General features: G+C 43.0%; 1 protein-coding gene across 2 annotated transcripts; it reads left to right on the forward strand.

Moving 5' to 3' along the window:
* The first annotated feature begins 670 nt into the window (after positions 1-670).
* On the forward strand, positions 671-7,394 carry COQ3 (coenzyme Q3, methyltransferase). Of its 2 annotated transcripts, none has more exons than XM_057364103.1 (7): positions 671-758; positions 1,623-1,746; positions 2,117-2,269; positions 2,428-2,527; positions 4,089-4,331; positions 5,519-5,678; positions 7,096-7,394. In XM_057364103.1, the coding sequence occupies exons 1-7, from the start codon at positions 695-697 to the stop codon at positions 7,311-7,313; spliced, it is 1,062 nt and encodes a 353-aa protein (XP_057220086.1). In that variant the 5' UTR covers positions 671-694; the 3' UTR covers positions 7,314-7,394. The 2 variants fall into 2 exon arrangements, with proteins under 2 accessions (XP_057220086.1, XP_057220087.1); XM_057364104.1 differs by having other exon boundaries at positions 1,653-1,746.
* The last annotated feature ends 11,536 nt before the right edge of the window (positions 7,395-18,930 follow it).

The following is an 18,930-nucleotide window of genomic DNA, read 5'->3' on the forward strand; positions in this document are numbered from 1 at the left end:
CCATTTTAAGCATGTTAAACTAGCTCACCACGGGGATTTGAAAATCCTGGAGCTCCCATTGAGGGAGAGGCTCGCTGTGTGTGTCAGCCCTGAACAGCCAGGGCTGCTCACCCGAAGCTCAGTTCGGGGCCCTGGGCAGCAGTGCCTGCGAGGGAGSAGGGRAGGAAGGCAGCCTTCCTCCTGGGCCACAGCCTGGACTTGGTCTGCATCCCGTGACACGGCAGCYTCTGACAGAGGCAGCGGCAAGCCAGCTTGGATAGTTCCCAAGAGGAAGCCTGCCTCAGACCTGGCCATGTTGGAACCAAGGAGTTCTGCTCCAGGCCGCAGCAGCGGCGCAGTGCCGGCTGCTGGCACCGCTTCCCTGCCGAGCCTGCTCCAAGCGAGGAGTCTCGTACTTTGTGCCGTCCCCTGCAGGCCCGGTGTGTTTCTTGGGAATGAAACGGATTGAAAGCTATGGGCTCGTCACTGTGTCAGCCGAACGAGTCTCTGCTTGCGGGTGTTTCCGTGTTCCAGGACACGAAAGTAAGGGGCACACKTTTAAGCAGACGTGCTCCAGGTGACGAGTACCACCGTGGGGGCTGGCATTCGCACCGGCCCCAGCGCCGTGCGGAACCTTCCCGGCGCCCGCCCAGCGAGACAGCCGGCGGTGCTGGCCGCGGACCGGGGCGGGGCGAGAGCGGCGGCGGCCGCGGCGATGTGGGGCTGCCGGGCGGCCCGAGCCCTCAGCCGTGCCCTGCGGCTCCGGCGGGCTGCGGGTGGTGAGCGGGCGCTGGGCGGGGGCGGGAGAGCGGGCGGGAGAGCCCCGGCGCTGCCGGCGGCAGGGGCGGTGTAACGGGGCTTCGCTCGGCCGGCTCCGCCGCAGACGGGCCCCGCAAACCTGCCGCCGGCGGCGGCCCCGCGTGTGTCCGGCAGATCCCGGCCGCGTCCCATGGCATCCCCAGTCATTCAGTGTCGGCCCGTTGGGAAAGTGGTGTTCCCCTACCGCCTCCTTTGCAGGCTCGCGGTGTATAGATCGCTCACTCCGGCCTAAAAYCTTCTTCAAGGGGTGGTTTACTCTGGGTACAGTGAGGCATTGCTGGGATTCGGGGGCTCTTGGTGACCAGACAGCGGCTGTTTGTGTGAGCGAGTGTTCGCTGGGCTAGGGAGAGCCCTTCGTCGTCCAAGCAGGAGTCGATTGCAGGATGGTGTTCGTGGCCTGTCTGTGCACCGTCCGTGAGGGTTTTTTTGCTTGGGTATCCTTATCAGTTTGTACAATGCAAAATGAGTGTGTTTCTGTATATTTCTCATTCCAATACATAATAAAGCCAGTGCTGCTGTATGTTTTGRTGTGTGCACAGCTTATGGTCAGAGTAAACATTTTGGGGAAATGCACCCTAACTGAAATATTTCAGTTGCRTAAAAAGTTCTTTTCCATTCAGTCTGAAACATGGCATTGTACATCATTTGAGGAGTACGGGGGTGGTGAACTAGCATACATTCTTTTATTTAATCCTCGACTCTCTAAGTACAATAGTGAGTGAGTGTGCAAAGTATTGTGCTAGTGCAGCACTGTTACTATGTGTTTTGCTGCTGAGTTCTTGYAAAGCTGATGTTTTCCATTTGTCTGTCTTTTGTTTATGCAGATGACCATGCTGATCTGTCTTTTCAGACAGGTCTGAGAAATATTCTTCAGGACTACAACAGGAAAATACAACTGAAATCCAGTAGTATCTTGCCTGTCACTCTGGCTGAAGTGAAAAGCAGCACGTAAGTAGTGTATCTAAAATAATCCTGTGTGATAACGACTACCCTTTTCTGTAACAATTTAATTTGTCTTCGTGACAGTGTCATGTGGAGCCATTTTTATATCTCACACGTTTAAATGTTTGTTGTGGCCCATTCTTGTTTTACTAATTACCAACTCAAAAAATACAGGCATGCAGCCATCTGCTTGGGAAGATGCGTTACCCATACAGTGTATTATATCTGTACGATACTAAACAAGTATAGTTKGAGTCTCTAAAGGAGCAAGAGTTTTACCTTTTTGCATTTTCTGATGCGGTATTTGTTTTTCCCATATTTCAGCTGACATGAAATAGTGATATTGGTTTGATGACAATTAGCTTTCATTACTTAGGTTCACTGTGAAGAGACCTTTCAGCACTTCACACTCATCAGTGGATTCAAAGGAAATGAAAAAATTCCAGCTCCTTGCACATAAATGGTGGGATGAAGAAGGAGAATATGCAGCCCTTCATTCTATGAATGATATTAGAGTGCCATTTATTAGGTATGATTTTGAAAACATTTTTTTAATACTTCATAATAATTCATAACCTCGGAAAATATTGTAAAAGAAAACCARTTGCCAGTATTTAAGATAATTACATATTGTATCTACTAAAGCACCTTCTGGATTCGATCTTAATCACACCACTTTTCTTTCAGAGATAGTCTGTTGAGCATGAGTAGTAATTATCATCTGGGAAGTCCACTTTCTGGAATCAAGATTCTTGACGTGGGCTGTGGTGGAGGACTGCTCAGTGAGGTAAGAAACAGTGTGCTCTGTGTTTYCTTGGTAGAAAACATGCAAAGTATTTTAATTGCTGTACTGATTGTACTGCTTAATTTCAAATCCTCCAAGGAGTTCCTTTTCTATGTTGTATTAGTTACTAAGTAGAGTGCAGTGCACTCTGGTAAAGCCCTTRGATTATTTGKCTAGCACAGTGGTGGTGGTTTACASGGAATGAGGGAGATGGTAATGAGAAATTCTAAAATTCTGAGGTTCATCAGGAAAACAAGATTTCAAGCACTATAAAGAAAAGGTGAGGGGAYGAAAGATGAAAAAGTCCTTGAGTATTTCTTTCTTTAGTTTTCTTTTTTTTTCTTTATGAGTCTTGGCATGAATACTTTGATTCACTACATCCTCACTATCAAATAAGTAATTCTTGTTATAAACTTGTCCTTAGGCATTCATTTCTTTGAATTGCTTATCTTCAGTTTTTTGCATGAGGGTGGGGATTCTCACCTTTGATTTGATCTCATGGGAAATGCATGGAATAACCACAAGCACCCAAGACATTGCTCTCTTGTGTCAGTAGAGATTCCTGTGGTACAGGGGCTGATGTTACAGCTGCTTCTAGAGAAGTCTGCACAAACTTGGGGCTGAGAAGTTACTGTTTGTGGTGGAACACTCTCCACACAGGCTCTGAACAGTGCTGTGTCCCATCAGCAGACTAGGGATGGTTTGTGAATTTAGGGTTACATATCTGGCTGACTTACTCTGGGAACTTCATCAGCATCTGAAGTGAGGTGTTACAAGAGGACCTGAATCTCTCCCATGTTTTCTTTCTTTTATTTTTCTCTTTTGAGCAAAATCTTGTCTTGTGARAAGGGTCTCTCCAACAATGCTGGCAAAACGGGTGTGCCACATCACCTTCTCAGGCTGAACAACCGGTGAATTTCAGGTTGGAATATCATACATGTGGTCATGTTCTGCAGCCTGTTTCAGTTTCAAAAGAGGTGATGACTGAGGTGTTAACCTTGGAGTAAGAAGACACTGGAGAAACCTGAGTGACAGCCAAGGCTGATGCTATCCTAGTAAACATCAGTGTTTAGTTCTCAGCAGTGAGAAAGTCCCAGAGATAATCATATATTAAGTAACCATTAAAAAGATATGAGGATTTACCATTACAGGTGGATGTTGAAGAAAGTAATGACAGTAATTAAATATGGCATTGTTTTCCCCCCTTTAATTACTGTGTTGATTTTCCCCCTTTGTTTTTCCTTTATCAAAGAGTAGTAGTGGAAGAAATCTTTATTTGGTGTAACAAAATGGATTCAGAACAAATTATTTTTAAAAGACAATTTGCATGTGTGTATAGTCCAGAATATAATTTTATATTAGCACCACCTCTCCCAAGTCTAATGGTGTTTTTGCTTTAATAAACGTTTAAAATAAAACTGCCAGATCAGAGCTCATCATTTATTGTTGTTTGTCTTGTTCTCTGATGAATGCTTTCTGCATCTTGTATGTACATTGCAAAGTCTCAAAAACCTTTAAGTAAATTGTTTTCATGCTGAGAATAAATTACACTCTTTTTTATTAGCCCTTAGGTAGACTGGGAGCTTCAGTTACTGGAATTGATCCTGTGGAGGACAACATTAGAACAGCRGATCGGCACAAGTCATTTGATCCCATCCTGGCCAAGAGAATACAGTACAAGTCCAGTTCACTGGAGGAGATTGTGGAAGAGTCTATGGAAACCTTTGATGTAATTGTAGCTTCTGAAGTAGTGGAGCATGTGGCTGACCTTGAAACGTTTATCAAGTGTTGCTCTCAGGTGTTAAAGGTAAGAGAGTTGCTTTCATTATTGGGAATTTTTATTCTCTTTTATTATTGTGGTTTTTAAAAAGGAGTATGAAAACACATCTGCACACATTTCTTCACTGTGTCTGAAACATGTTCTAGAAGTGCCTTCCACTCTTCAATTATGCAAATACGTCTTCCCAACTTCAGTAACTAAAGTTAGGGGTAATTTATTTCCCCAATTCAGCCTCAGAAAAGTGTTAAGCATTACCTAGCATTGCAGGGTTGCATTCTGTCAGAACCTTAAGAAATCTGGTTGCATCTCATTTCATGCAGGTGTGACAAAATGTGGCAGTGCTGCTGTGGATGGACAGCTGTGCCTCAGACTGCATGRGAACTCTGTAATGATGTTTCTAACACAGAATTTTATTCCAGCACTAGCATCACATCAGATAAGATCCTGGATTGCTTTTAAGGGTTCCTAGTTAGGCTTCGGAGATAATGAGGTAGTTATTCWTCTTGATATTAGTTCATTTGCAAARATRGATGGTAGGCTCAGTACACAAGTGGCAGCTTTTCTTTAATCTCTTTCTGGTCATCAGAAGAAATATAATTATTTCAGTGGAATGCRCTATTAATTCTTAGCCTGTTAGGGGACAAAGAAATTATCCCTTACTTCTAACAAACAGTCCTTTAAGGACTTAGAATTTGTTTCTGGCTTTGTTTCTTTGTCCATGTAATTATTAAAACAAGCATGGCATGGCATTCAGCATTCTCAAAAATTAAGGAAGCATTTCACATTTTACTTTGGTTTCAATTAAAAAAGTGGTTTGTGGTTYTGTTTTGATTTTTTTCTTCATGGGTTTTTTTTGTGGGGTTTGTTTTTTTTAACAATAGGTATTGTATATGCTTTAATATCTTTTATTTATCCATTTTCTGGGCAGGAAACCTTTTAAGTGACTTTTCTAGGTGTTCTTTGAGCTAGAAAATTGGTGCTAGGCCACCCAAGATCTGATTATGTTGATTCTTTGAAGACTCCTGAGTCATACTGTTAGAACATTATATTCTTTCTTGTATTAACATGCTATACTCATAAATATCTGTCCTGGGATGAAATTACTTATATTTGCATTGTGTAGACTGACATAGACAAATTATCTGTCTTAATGTGACTGAATTTACAATTAAAAAAAAAATTCTTCTAATTGAACATTTTAATATTTTAATTAGCCTGAAGGTTCTTTATTCATTACAACCATCAATAAAACACAATTGTCCTATATCCTGGGAATTGTGGTTGCAGAAAAAATAATGGACATTGTACCAGAAGGAACACATGAGTGGGAGAAGTTTGTTCCCCCTGAAGAGCTGGAGCGCATCCTGGAATCATGTAAGTTTCCGGCCAGATGGTGGGAATGCAGAGATATCTATCTGAATGGTCTCTGTAGAAATGAGAAGAGGATAAGTTAGGCGGGGCGAGTGCTAGCAACAATACACAGCTTTTTCTGCTTGACTTAACCATCGTATATTAAGGGTACGATCCCTGGTTTAAAGACACTGCTGCTTTCTGCACAAAATAAATTAAGTGGAATCCTGAGAATGCAGTGATTACTTGAATGAAATCACTGTTGCAGCTGTCCTCTGTTTAATAGACTAAATAAAAAAAAGTCCAATGTTTTCCATTGTGTTCTGGTGACAGAATGTATGCTCTGAAGTGGTCCATGTGCTTTAGGTCAGGTTTGAGGAAATAACTGCGTTGGCACTCTGGGGCTGCATTGCTGCCATTGCATTGTTTGTTTCCTTTCCTTTGGGAGRAGGCCTTTTTATTTTTGGTTTGCTGCACCATGTTCTCTATTCATATTATGTTACTAAAAGATTTCTTCCAAAATGTGAACATGAAACCYACCACAGATTCATTAGACAGTTCTTGAGCAACTCTGTGATACTGATTTTACTTATTTCTAATTGAATTACCCTGGTTTGTTTGCTTTTAAAATAGACAAAGCACTGAGCTGGGAAGACTTCTGCCTATTGCCCTTCTTCGCTGCAGATGTTTTAAAGCCCTCTCACCAAATATTTCACTTTGTTCTAGTTCACTGCAAAGAGGCTCAGGTATGAGTGGAGCTATTCTCTTGGCAAGGTCTTTTCCTGGCACTTTGCAGTGATGCCATAAGGAATATGACTAATACTGGTTCACATACTGGTAGTTCTTTCAGTTCTTCCTTTGGAAGGAGAAGCAGGTGAAGGGATTTACTTCGATAGGGTGTTTGTTTTCTGCCTTCCATCCTGTATCGTGCTGGGACACAGTAATCCATGCTGTGAACTGAATGCTACTCAGCCAGGAGTGATAAATCGCTCTTTATTTGCACTGAGTCCTTGATGGCATTCCTGTGCCTTTTTCTTAGATTTTTCCATCCCAGAAGGGAATCTGCAGAATCCTTCCAAAGATGTACTCAGATTTTGATTTTGGAGCGTGTGATGCCAGTCTGCAGCATGTCTCCACSTACAGAAAACCTTACCAGTCACCCAGATGTGGAGGTGTGAGGCTGGGGTTTCCAGCAGAGCCCTGTAGCTGCTGGTGGTGCTGGGCCTGGCACAGAGCTGTTGCAGCCCCTGCCAGGAGCAGGACCTGCTGTCACCAGCGATGCCAGTGGCACTGCATGTGAGGRTGTCTGACAAAGGCCAGCTTCCTCCCCAGCCCAGAGGCAGAAGCATGTTTCTCACTTGCTGTTCTACAGAGCTTGATTTGGAACGACTTACAATATTTAAGAACATCAGTTGCTTTATAAGGTTTCTTTTTTTCCTAGATGGCTTTTCAGTCAAGACCGTGAATGGGATGTTGTATAATCCGCTCTCGGGCTCCTGGAGCTGGATGGAGAGCACGAGCCTGAACTACGCAGTGCATGCAGTGAAGTCTGGGGCTTGGGAGCAGTCACATCCGACAGATRCCCCATCAGAGACAGACATTCAACAGCGCTCAGCCACAGCTGGCACAGCTGGCACTGTCCCAGATGTCACTGTCTGACATGGGTGGTGATGGACTGTCACCAGAATGGAAAAGAAGGTTTTACTCAGATGGACACAATAAAACCTTYTATAACAACAAGCTTCCTGTTTGCATCAATAGTACTTGCACTATTTTTGGCCAAATATTTAGGGCAATGTCAAAAAAACAAGTGCCCACTATCTCAGGAATCTTGTAAGATTGAAGTGAGCAAATCTTTTAAAGAATAAGTATTTTTATGAGAAAGTAGTTTCAAATTGTTGGACAGGGAAATGCAAATTATTCTGTCAGTATAGMAGAAGCTTTTTTATGTGGTGGTATTTTCAGTCCTGCTAGGACTCAGATCTTCATAGAATAATGACATAGATGTAGAATGAGTTAAAAACCACAATGATGTACAATAAATAAAATTAAGTATTTAAGATACTCAAGTCTGTTAAAATATATGAAACACTTAAGAACTACAAACACTTGTTTCTGTAATACACCTTTCTCCCTGAAGAGGGGTAACAAAATAGCAAACTCTTCTGTCAAGTCCTGCAATTTCTGCAGCTGACATGAGGTAACTGCAGTGGAAGAAGAGTCTCTGAGAAGAGCGTGCCTCAGCTGTCAATGCCTGTTCGCAATACAGATACTTGTATCTGTTCCTGCTACTTCAACTTTCTCTGCCCAAATGAAGAGAAGCCACAGGTAAAACTTTACTAACCAACCAGAGCTGTATGCTAGAAAAACGGTGCATTAGCAGTCTGTCCTAGAACTGAAGTGCCATACCTACTCAGTCTTAATGTGCTAGAGCCCGGATAAGGAAAAGTCATTACAATGAAACAGAACTTTCTAAATAAAGTGTATGAATGTATGTCTTTCCTTCTTCTTGTTCTTTCAGCTTGTACACAGCTGGAAAGGTGGCTTGTGTTTGCAGGGATGAAAAACTTTTTTTTTTTCTCTCCTCCCATTTTTCTCCCTGTTTTGATTGCTGGTGCATTTCTCCTGCTCTAGAGTTGGGGYGGGCTATGTTTTTTTCACATTAGCATTGCTGCTTTGTTGTATCTGCATGTTGCCTTCAAATCCAGTTTTGAAGTTTCATGATGGATTTGATGACGCCCAGAAGAATGAGGTTAATTTATAAAGGAAATTATAGTAATTCATAGGTGTTGAAGACTAAAAAGTAGTWTCTGGGTGTGATCGCTTCCATGATAGTTCTGTTTCACAGTATTTCTTTGGGCTATAGCTTGGCTTTAAGAAGATTCAGCATCATGTTAAGAGTTCAGTGATGGAGAAATCACTGCACCAGTAAGTAAATTGTTCCAAAGGTTCATCAGTTGAAGAGATTTAACCTTGCAACCTCACCAGCGATGTCTTAACATCCTCAATTTTATGCTTAAGTACCTTTATCAGCTACAGTTTTGAGTTGTCACCCCTTAATTTTCTCTTAGATAWCTGGTCTGAGATAATCTCTCCAGCTATTACATGTGAGTTTCTGAGTTCACATGAAATGTTGTGGTAAACATCATTTCTGGAGCATGGCAGTGGAAATGGCTGCAACATTTCACTAATGCTGTCCACAGGAGGAAAATATCATTCCCTGTCTGCCTGACTTTCTTCTGCAAGGGAGTCTCTGCATTGGTCATGCATGCAACATGGTGCACAGCATTTAGGAGAGGAGTGACACTGGCAGAAAATGTGGAGTCAAAGGAGATAACCAGTGGTCTTTGCTCCTAACAGTGTGTTCAGGCATGTTAAACCATGTGGCTCTGGTACAACTACATACAATTGTAGTATGTATCTTGTTTGAAATTTTTCCAGCAGCTCKGAAAAGCACTGAGACCTGGAGTGATTCCTGGGTAGCCCACTAGAAAAATCCCCTAAGAGGGGGTCCCCCCTCCACTGATTTGTTTTGATACTTGTCAAGTGAAATAAAAATAGTTATAAAATTGGAAGAGAAAGAGCTGGTTTTTGTTTTRAGAGCCCTAAGTGCAGATGTTTGTGTGACCAGCTGCTCTCCTGACTTTCTCATCCTTTTCATTTTTACTCACACAGTTCATAGAATCATAGAATATCCTGAGTTGAAAGGACACACAAGGGTCAAGTCCAACTCTTCAGTGAATTATTTGTTACTTCCTTGTAGTTTTTTTATCAAACTGTGAGCCACCTAGGGAAGGGGTGTTTTTTTTTTTCCTCACTGTTATTTCTATTGCACATAGCACAAAAAAGCCTTTGATGCTGCCTGGATTCTCTGTCCAGGCTCACAAGAGGGATCCTGTACCTAATGAACAATGGCTGGCATTTAAACAACAAGCACATGGACCTGGTTATCCATGGATATCTCTGGTTTTGACAAAAACATTATCACAAGCACCTGATCTTCTGCTCCTACATGTGTATTGGAGCCCTGTCAATCCAGTAGAGTTTTGTAAGCACTGTGGATAAARGAGTGGAGACTATTTAAACAGGTCCTTGTACCTATAGCTTATCTCCACATGTCCTGATATGCTTCATGCCCAGTCCTTATCCCTCAGTTTTCTTCCCCTGGTAACTATCCTAACTATTCTGCCTCTATTTCATCCCTCTGTTTAAAACAATGTTGTTTTAAGCTAGAAATGCTAGAATGCAGTAGAAAGAATTGTAGTGAGATAACAAACAGTACAAAAAAAATCCTACACCTCATGCACTATCCTACACCTCTGTTTTTTTATATGTCTACCTTATTGGTAAATGTGCAGCTGGCACAGTGTAATCAAATTCAGTACAGTRCAATGAATATGTACTATGCACTTGTGCTCCAGAAACTTTTTTCTTAAAATCTGTGCATAGAAAACCAAGGAAGTTTTMACACTTCTCTTAGCCCAGCTGCTGCAGATATTTCATAGATGCTATTGAAATGGACAGAATTTAAATAAAATAAATTTGCAAATATTTTGTCTTTAATTTTGCAACTGGTTCATGTTTATGGAGCCATAGCTTCCATGCTTACAGGAACAGAGGTGGTATCAGGTGAAGAAAGCAATATTATAGCACCGTGCATGCACCCAGGACTGGGGGTGAGGCAAGAGGTGATTCTTGCCTTGAGATAGGGAAAATAAATCATACTTGGGGCTTGCTCTTTTTCAGCCTCTGTGTTTATTTCTAGTTGTATACCCGTGGCTCTCCTGTTATCAGCCATTTATCCCTGCAACAAAACAAATCAGAGTAAGGAGCTGATCCCTCAAAAAAAAAAAAAATCTGACAGAGCAAACAGTGGTGTTCTGGGTGGTCCCAGCTATTCAGCTGTGGTTTGGCTTGTTGTGTTTTCATCTCTCCCACATTGCTCCACATGGTTCCAGTCCCAGCTCTTTGCTGAGACTGATAGTCTTGTCTGAAGTATAAATTTTCTTTTTCTCTCTTTTTTTTTTTTAAATTTCATTTCCCTGGGATACTGCTGGTGGTTGAGCTGTTCAGGGARCTGAATTTTCCCACTGTGGAGGACAACTGCCATTTGGGAAGTAAGCACTGGGAGTAAATGGACAGGGAGGAGGTGGGACAGAACATTTCCTTGAGGGGCAGTAAGCTTTTAGATTGGYTCAGTCTGTCTTGTGGAACAGCATGTTCAGATAATAATTGAAACATTAATTGTGCTGAAGCCCAAATGGAGTAGTATGAGACCCTCAGGGGAGATCTGCATTTAATCTCCTTTTAAAATAAAAATACAGCTTGAAGTTTCCATGATTCCCATTATGCTATCTTATTGCCATGACCATTTTTGCAGGACTTGACAATTTCTTTCCCTACATTTCCACTAACACCCTGTGTCAGGTTCCTTGGGGATGGAAAAAAAGAAAGGATTGAGAAAGGAAATATACAGTGGCTGTGAGTCAAGATAAGAATAATGAAAATTTTGTTGAAAGTTTTTTCTGAAAATGGCTTCTGAAATTTTTGGCTATGTTGAAATCTCAGCCTTGATTAAAAAAAAAAGCAACAAACAAACTTATTTTTCATACACTTCTAAGAAAAACTTGAAAGGAATAATCAGATGTAGTCTAGAGGTTCAGAAATCAGAAGAYTCAGTGTCTGTAATAAGCCAGCCTTATGAAGTAGACTGGAGGAGAAAAAAATGAGACAGAACATGAATCAGCACGTGAGTGCTGATTCTGTATTTGCAGGGGTTTGAGATGTGCCCAGGAGAACCTGGAATGGGGGAGAGCATTGAAAAGCCAGAAATAGAAGGAGTATGAGCAATGGCTGGAAGAGAAGTATGATTCTGATGGACAGGAGAAATGTGAAGCAGAGGTATAGAGGGCAGTCTGGTTCTAGTGTGCCTTTGAAGAGGAACTACTGATGGTTGAGAGAGTGGCTCTGTGTCAAACTAAAGCATAATAGTTGAGGTGTTCACAGCCTCCCTCTTATTTTTGCACAYTAACCTCCAGTGCCTCATTCCAAATTCCTACACAATTGCTGAACTCCTAGAAGGAAAGGGAGTGACTTTCTAATCATGAGTTGCTAAGTTCTCTCATTTATGGTGCTCTCCAGGTTATAGGACAAAATTCTAATAACTTAGTTTGTAAAGCTGACAGTAAACTTTATTTTTATTGACATGTGTTCCATTGAAGCAATATAAAATGTCATGTTATGTTCTAGCTAGAAGGGCTGGGATTTCACCTAGACTGTAAAATCACCTGACGTGTCTTGATTTACACATGCATTAATTGCACAGCCACTTCTCAGTGTATTAGGAATTCAGGATACATACTTTGATCTTTTGTTGTACTTGTATTCCCCCATGGAGTCACTCCAGCAATATGATCAATATTCRCTTGTTCCAAAAAGAAAGAATATTTTTTTCCTCCTAAAAGGATTGTGAAGACCATTAGTGTTCCATTAATAAATCTGAAATCTCARTTGCATCCTCATGAGGTATGCTAACTTAAAAAAACTCCAAACAAACAAAACCAAAAACCAATCCTGAAATAACTCAGAGACTGAATTGCTAATATTGCCAGGTATGGTAGTTATATTATAAAAACTTACAATAGTAGAAGATATAGAAAATKATATAGTGTTTATTTTCCTGAGTTAGAATATGAACATACAACCTGCAGACATATAAAAATTAAAGTAAACAAAACATACAATAAAAGGAAACCTCAGAAGGATGTATCCAACTCAYACAAATGTAAATTAGCAGATTTACCTCAAATGCCCTCTGATGAATCATAGCCCCAGCACTGAAACTTGGGCTTTAATTTTCCAGCTTTGCCTTTCAGCTTTTGCAGAATCAACAGCTCAGTGCCTCGCCTCCCTTGATCCACCTCTAAGTTATGCTTTATAAAACTGACAGGACCTGGCTGCCCCAGAGCCCTGGGATATCCCTTCAGGGTGCTCCCTGCCTTGTTCCTCAGCTGTAACTGAGGAGGTCTTGACCTGGATGGGCACATCCACAGCCACTGAGTGTGTGCCACTGCTGCAGGAGCACTGAGCATTGTGTTTCAGAAACACTGAGCAGTGAACACTTGGGGATGTTAAAAAAACAGCAAACTCCTGTGTTGTTCTTTCTAAACAAAGCACTACCAGGCTTCCTTTCAATGTCAAAGACAGGTATGTGGTCATTACCTTCCTCCTCATTCCTCCCAATCCTAACAGCAAGACCATCTAACTTCTCAAGACTCAAAGCTTTGGAATACTGAGGTGGTTCTCTAATCACGAACTTGTCCAGAGGCCTCTGTTCTGCAGCCAGGAAAAACAACYCCTTAAATTTAGAATCACCAGATTAGCATTTCTCAGTACACCACAGTAAGAAAAGTCTTGCCAAATCTGCCAATCAAAGGTGTCCACTAAGAAGAAAGGTGTGTGTGTAGGATGGGATTTGAGTCACACTGCTATGGCTGAAGACAAAGGACTCTGGAGAAACCTTGTTTTTGTCTTCTCCAGAGGAAGCATGAGACCCCAGATGAACTTAGACACCAAAGTTTCTAAAGGTAAGATGATGTCCCTTGAAAGGACAACAAAGAGAGGAAGCTACATGGGCTGAAAACTTCATGTCAGGTAATGGAAGACACTTACTCTGTCTAGGCAGGACAGCATTCCCACATGGGTTGTGCATCATCTCTCCCTTATTGAACMTTACCTGTAGATAAGAAAAAATTTTTACAATATTACAAACTAAATTCATAATAAACCCAAATTCTCCTATTTTCCACAGTGCTCAACAGTTCACCTTCTTGGAGGATGCAGATTGCAGGCCATTGGCCCATCCCTCTTTACTTACAGAGCTCTTGGGCGATGAAAGCATAGCCTTGGCCTCAGGAATATGGCATCTGGAAGGGTCTCTCCTCCTCCTCCCTCTCCTCCCCATCTTTTCTTATATCCCTCCCACTGCCTTTAGCCAAGAGTTTATTTGCAGACAAATGTGCATTCATGCTGGAATGATCTCCTCTTCCCATTTTGTGACCCTATTGCCCTGGATTAGCAGGGTTTCTTTTTCCTAATGGTACATTGCTCCATTTTGCAKTGTCTGCAGCAGCCTRTGCTTTTACCTCTGTTTTTACCACYYTAGGCTAGCTGCAAGCAAACYTAAGGTAGRTGCATTAAAACAATTCATTTTCCCACCAAAAACAACACTTCTCACTTAGCAGGGTAAATTCTGAAGACCTTACAGATCTCTTGAAAAGAGTAAATATGGCAAGGGAAGGAAATCTRTAAGGAAATCTGTGAAAACTAAATTTACACATCTCTATAATTAGTTAAATATGAACTGAGATGCCAACCAGGTCACAGCAGAAGTACTACAAATCTTAATTCTTCTGAGGATGCTGTACATCAGAGAGCACTTTTAAATGGGCAGAGACTGGGAGCCACTGCACTGGGCCATAGCAAACAATCTGCAGCAGGTTCCCAACACTATTCTGCTGTTGAGAAAGTTTTATATGAAAGATCTGACTATAAATCATGTAACTGCTCCCATGACTTTGTGATGCTTGTCAGTTGTCCAAAAAGCTTGTAAAACATGAGTAATAAAATTTAGAACAACTGAAGAATTGTGAGACTGTAGGTCTGTCAGATGAGTAGCAGTCTGCTATTCTCAGTTGCCAGTCTGAGTACTTCCACCTGCAGAGAAAGCAGGAGGTTTCATGCAAAACCAATTTTTTTTYCCATGAAAGCAAGGAACTTGGGTTACATCATTCAGGGCAGTCTCAGGATATGTGTTACCTTAGAAAGGGGTGTGTTTACCAGCAAGTGCAAAGTAAACTCTGGAGAACTGCTGRAATTACACTTAATGTGGACTTACATACAGACACTTCCATATAGCACAGAAGTAGTTTAGCTTCTGGATGTTTTGCATTTTCTATGCATTTGTACCTTTGTATGTCATTAAATCCATAAAAAAATCCATTTCTAAATCCAAACTGAAACATGACATTACTGTTTTKCATCTGTACCTTGGCTATTTTTATCTGAATAATTAAAAAGACATATTTATGATATACAAGCTGCCCTGAGAGATCATTAATAATACAACAAAACCAATCCTAGCAGCAGTCAGCGATTGTTTCAGGAGGATCCTGGGAGCTTGCTGGCAAAGAAAAAGCCTTTTTTCACCCTCTCATAAACTCAGCCGTCACCACAAAACCCATTAAATTATGTCATCTGCAGTGAAGGGCTCAGTAAGTCTGGACTACTTCAAAGGAAAGCACTTCTGTACCACCGGATGATGTCCCGGCAGCACACAAAGTGAGAGCCCAGCCTGAGCTGCGGACAGCCTGTCCCTGTGCAAGGGCACAGCAAGGTCCTTTTGCTTCAGACAGAACAACCTGTAAAACCAACCCACACTGATTCATGGAGCTYTTCAAATCTCTGTGCTGCCCAAACTTTGACAACTTGGAAGAGAGAGAGAGGCAGTGAGTAGGAGCTGTGGATATCAGTGCAGGAGGTGAGTGGAAAATGGGTGCCCCTATTTCTAGAAGCCCCAAGGGAGATCTGGAGAGTGAAGCTCTGCTGTTCAAAYCCAGCTGGCAGCAGTACATGAAATAAAACCTGAGGTGATCAGGAGCTCAGAACATGAGCTCTGATTTTTAAAAATCTTACTTAGTTCTCAGCTAAAATAGAGATGGGACAGCTTTTGCACTGGGATTCTGTAAAGTCCCATCACAACCACGGGGTTCAGACTGTGGTTTCCACATCGGCTGCCACCTCTGTGGGCAGCCTGCCATGGTTACCTCAGGCTTTCTTAAAGATGTGCAATGAACTCAAGGACATTACCCAAAAAAGAAAAAAGTAATGAATATCAAGAGTCTTTATGCCAATGCACAGAATCTCATAACATTGTGCCTTCCTGCCCCCAAATCAAACTGGAGACTTTAGAAGAAAAATCTGGCTTGCTTTACAACAAAGTAAGCTTAGATTTATGTTAACTRGAAAAATCTACTTATTTTATTCTGTTCCTCTCTGTTCCTTTAGGCAGCTGCACTAGAACAGATTACAGATAGAAGTGTATTTTAATGTATTAGATCTTGTTTTGCTCTCTGTTTTGTATCTGAGGGATGACTGTTCCAGTCTGTGCTGCACTTGGTGTGTGCTTGCAGCCAGACAGGCTGTGAGTGTATCACTCTTGGCTCTCAAAAAACTGGCAGCACTCAAAAAAGTGAACAGTGGTAATTTAGCAAGCATSCAGAGCTGGATTTCTACCCTCCCTGAGCAAGACAGCAAGGCAGCTGCCAGTGTAGCGGGCATAATTTTTGAGCCTCTTGGAGGCAAATTTGGGAAAATCAGATCATATCTAAGGAATCACCCAGACTGCAGCACCTGCAATGCACAGRAGCAGAAAGCAATACTTGGGTTCCTGGGCACTGCTACCAGCTAATAATCCTCTCTAATACAATTCATTTGCCACAGGCAACAGTGCSTGAGGGAATGGGCACTGCGTTCTTCCACAGCCATGGAAAAAGGCAGGTTATGGACATGTTTTTGCTGTTTTGCCTGCAGATAAGCTTGACTATCAGAATGCCAWGCTAACTGGATTCAATACCTGCTGGCAGAAGACTTTGAAACCTGAAGGAAAAGAGGATGGCAGAACACCACTAGTGAGGCAACTGTGTGGGACAGGTATGAGAATACTTGTATTGTATTCATGTTCTTTATTTGCTGTTAAACTCTGTCAAACAAGATGTGACAATGGGATCTGCACATTTTAAGTGGCCAGGTCTGGTCGGCGCCATGCAAGTCATAACCAACCTCTAAAAATCCTGGTTTTGTGCAGGACGGCAAGGCTGCTGGGGTGTCTGTGCTGATCTGTGTCTGACACACCATGAGGCACATGTGCTCTGTTGCTGTGACTTCCCAAACTGTCCGAGGAGGCACCACTGTGTTCTGGACCCTCACAGCTTCCATGCAACAGCCCACCCAGAACAGGATTAACACAGCATAAAACCCTTCTCCAAAAGAAGGGTMGCAGTCCTTACTGAGCAAGTGTTAAACACCTGACTGAAGTGCTGCTCTAATAATSCTGGGGAAAGCAGGCACAAGCGGGATTACCAAAACAGCACTGATTTTCAGAGCATAAACTGACGTAATACATCCAGGTTTGCCTGATTTTTTTCTGGGTGTGCACTAGGAAGTGAATTATTTACTCCTGCCTTCCCTCTCTCCTCTCCCCTACAGGTCTTCCCCACTTGTGCTGGCCATTGATAAAACCACAGATTTTAGTACAGCTCATTTGTCTCTGAAAGTCAAGCAGTGGCAGCAGCTGGGATGTGGATGCTCAGGACCTGTCCCTGCCCTCACAGAAACTTAGATCCCATCTGTAACTGGATCCCTGTTATCAGTAACACAGCAAGCAATTCCCATGCATGAACAAAAGCTGAGATCAGCTACCAGGCTGTGACAGTCCAGATTTATTGGGCTGTCTGCCACTTGAAACAAATCTTCAGCCTGAGATTTGCAGGTGCTGTAGCAGAGAAAAAGCACTCGTCTTCTCCATCTCTTCATTGCCCTGTCATAAGAATTTAACAAAACCTCGTGCTGCAAATGATCAGCTGTGGCATGAAAGGGTTGCTGCTCTCTCTTTCCACTCGTTTTTCATTACCTGTGCATCACCTGTCATGTGGGATGGCGCAAAAGCTGTGCAGAAGTTGCTCAGCCAGCACCTTACTAAGGATGAGTGCTAAGAAGTGCACCATGTTTTGGAGGGCACAACCTGTTTGTGGAATGAGATTTAGCAGGACCTCTCTGTTCCCATTGATTCCTGAGAGTGAAATGTTTGCACAGTATCAAACACATATTTGAGCAKCAGCCCATGGCTACTGAATACATGTAAACAACAAGTTAAAAGTGAGGAATAAAATAAAATGTTGCAAGGAGTTTCTGCAGGAAAGTGTCAGAGCACAGCAGTCTTCCCTGGTGAGTGCAGACAGGAGGCAGAATCACAGAATCATAGAATGTCCTGAGTTGGAAAGGACCACAAGATTTGTAGAAGTCCAACTCCTGACCATGTACAGGACAGTTTCAAGAATCACACCTGAGAACTTCTTGGACTCTGCTGGGCTTGGTGCTGTGACCACTTCCCTGGGGCGTTTATTCCAGTGCCCAAACATCCTCTGATGAAGAATCTTTCCCTAACATCCATCCTAAATGTCTCCTGACACAGCTTCAAGTTGCTATCACTGGTGCTGCACAGCAAAATTAAATGCAAAGTTGGCCACCACCGGCACTTGGAGGAGTTACTATGGATCTGAATTTCATGGGTTTGTTCACTGACCTCCTCTTCCTCATTCACCTCTGTCCCATATCCTGAGGTAAAATGTCTAYAAAGCCCTGGTCACAGACTCTGTCCACATCTCCTGGACACTGAAAGTTAATCCATTTGTATTAAGGTCACTTCTCTTGCTCCTGATGGYGTAATAAAATATCCAACTTGTGGGAGCATTTTGGAGCAGCTGTGTACACACCACAGCATTTGACAAAGGACTATTTAGGCGATGGCATTACTCAAAAAACAAAGGGCACTGTTTTGGGATCGGGGTAATATCCAGAGGCGAGGATATTTGGCAGAATGTAGGTGAAGTCCTGCTCATGCCATCATGGGGCACCCAAAGATYCTACTGCAGCAGGGAGGCTGGAGGCAAGGGAATGCCAGAACCCTCAGAGCCAGTAAAATCTCATGACCTTGTGGGCCAAGGGATTTGCCTTGAAGCCATTTTGCCTCCCTTTCTGCCCACAAAGGTGTTTTCATCAGTCACCGCGTCGAGCACCAGAATAACAAAAAGCAAATCGCCGCGGTGACAGACGCAGAGTGACAACGCTCCGCTGCGGGCAAGCACCGGGCGGGGTGGCTTTTTTTTTTTTTGTCCCAAATATAGAGTGAATACAAGGCTTCTGTTTCTCCGGGAGCAGCGCGGCGATGCTCGGACCGCGGGCATTTTAACAGCGCCGGCTGACGCGCAAAGCCCCGGGGCGTGGCACGGCGGCTCCTCGCCCTCAATTTTGGACAGCGGCTGCCGGGCCCAGGGGACTCCGCAAGGGCAGGGCAGGACACACCCGGGCCGGTCCACCCCATCCCCTCCTTCTCCTGCCCATCCCATCCCATTCCATCCCATCCCCTCCCTTCGCAGCCCGGTCGCGCAGCCGCGGGAGCCGCCCAGCGCGGCGCGGCCCGGCCCTTCCCCGCCGCCGG

Source organism: Malurus melanocephalus, unplaced genomic scaffold, assembly GCF_030028575.1.
Source record: "Malurus melanocephalus ecotype Western Australia unplaced genomic scaffold, MMel_1.1 scaffold_35, whole genome shotgun sequence".
Classification (NCBI taxonomy): Eukaryota; Metazoa; Chordata; class Aves; order Passeriformes; family Maluridae; genus Malurus; species Malurus melanocephalus.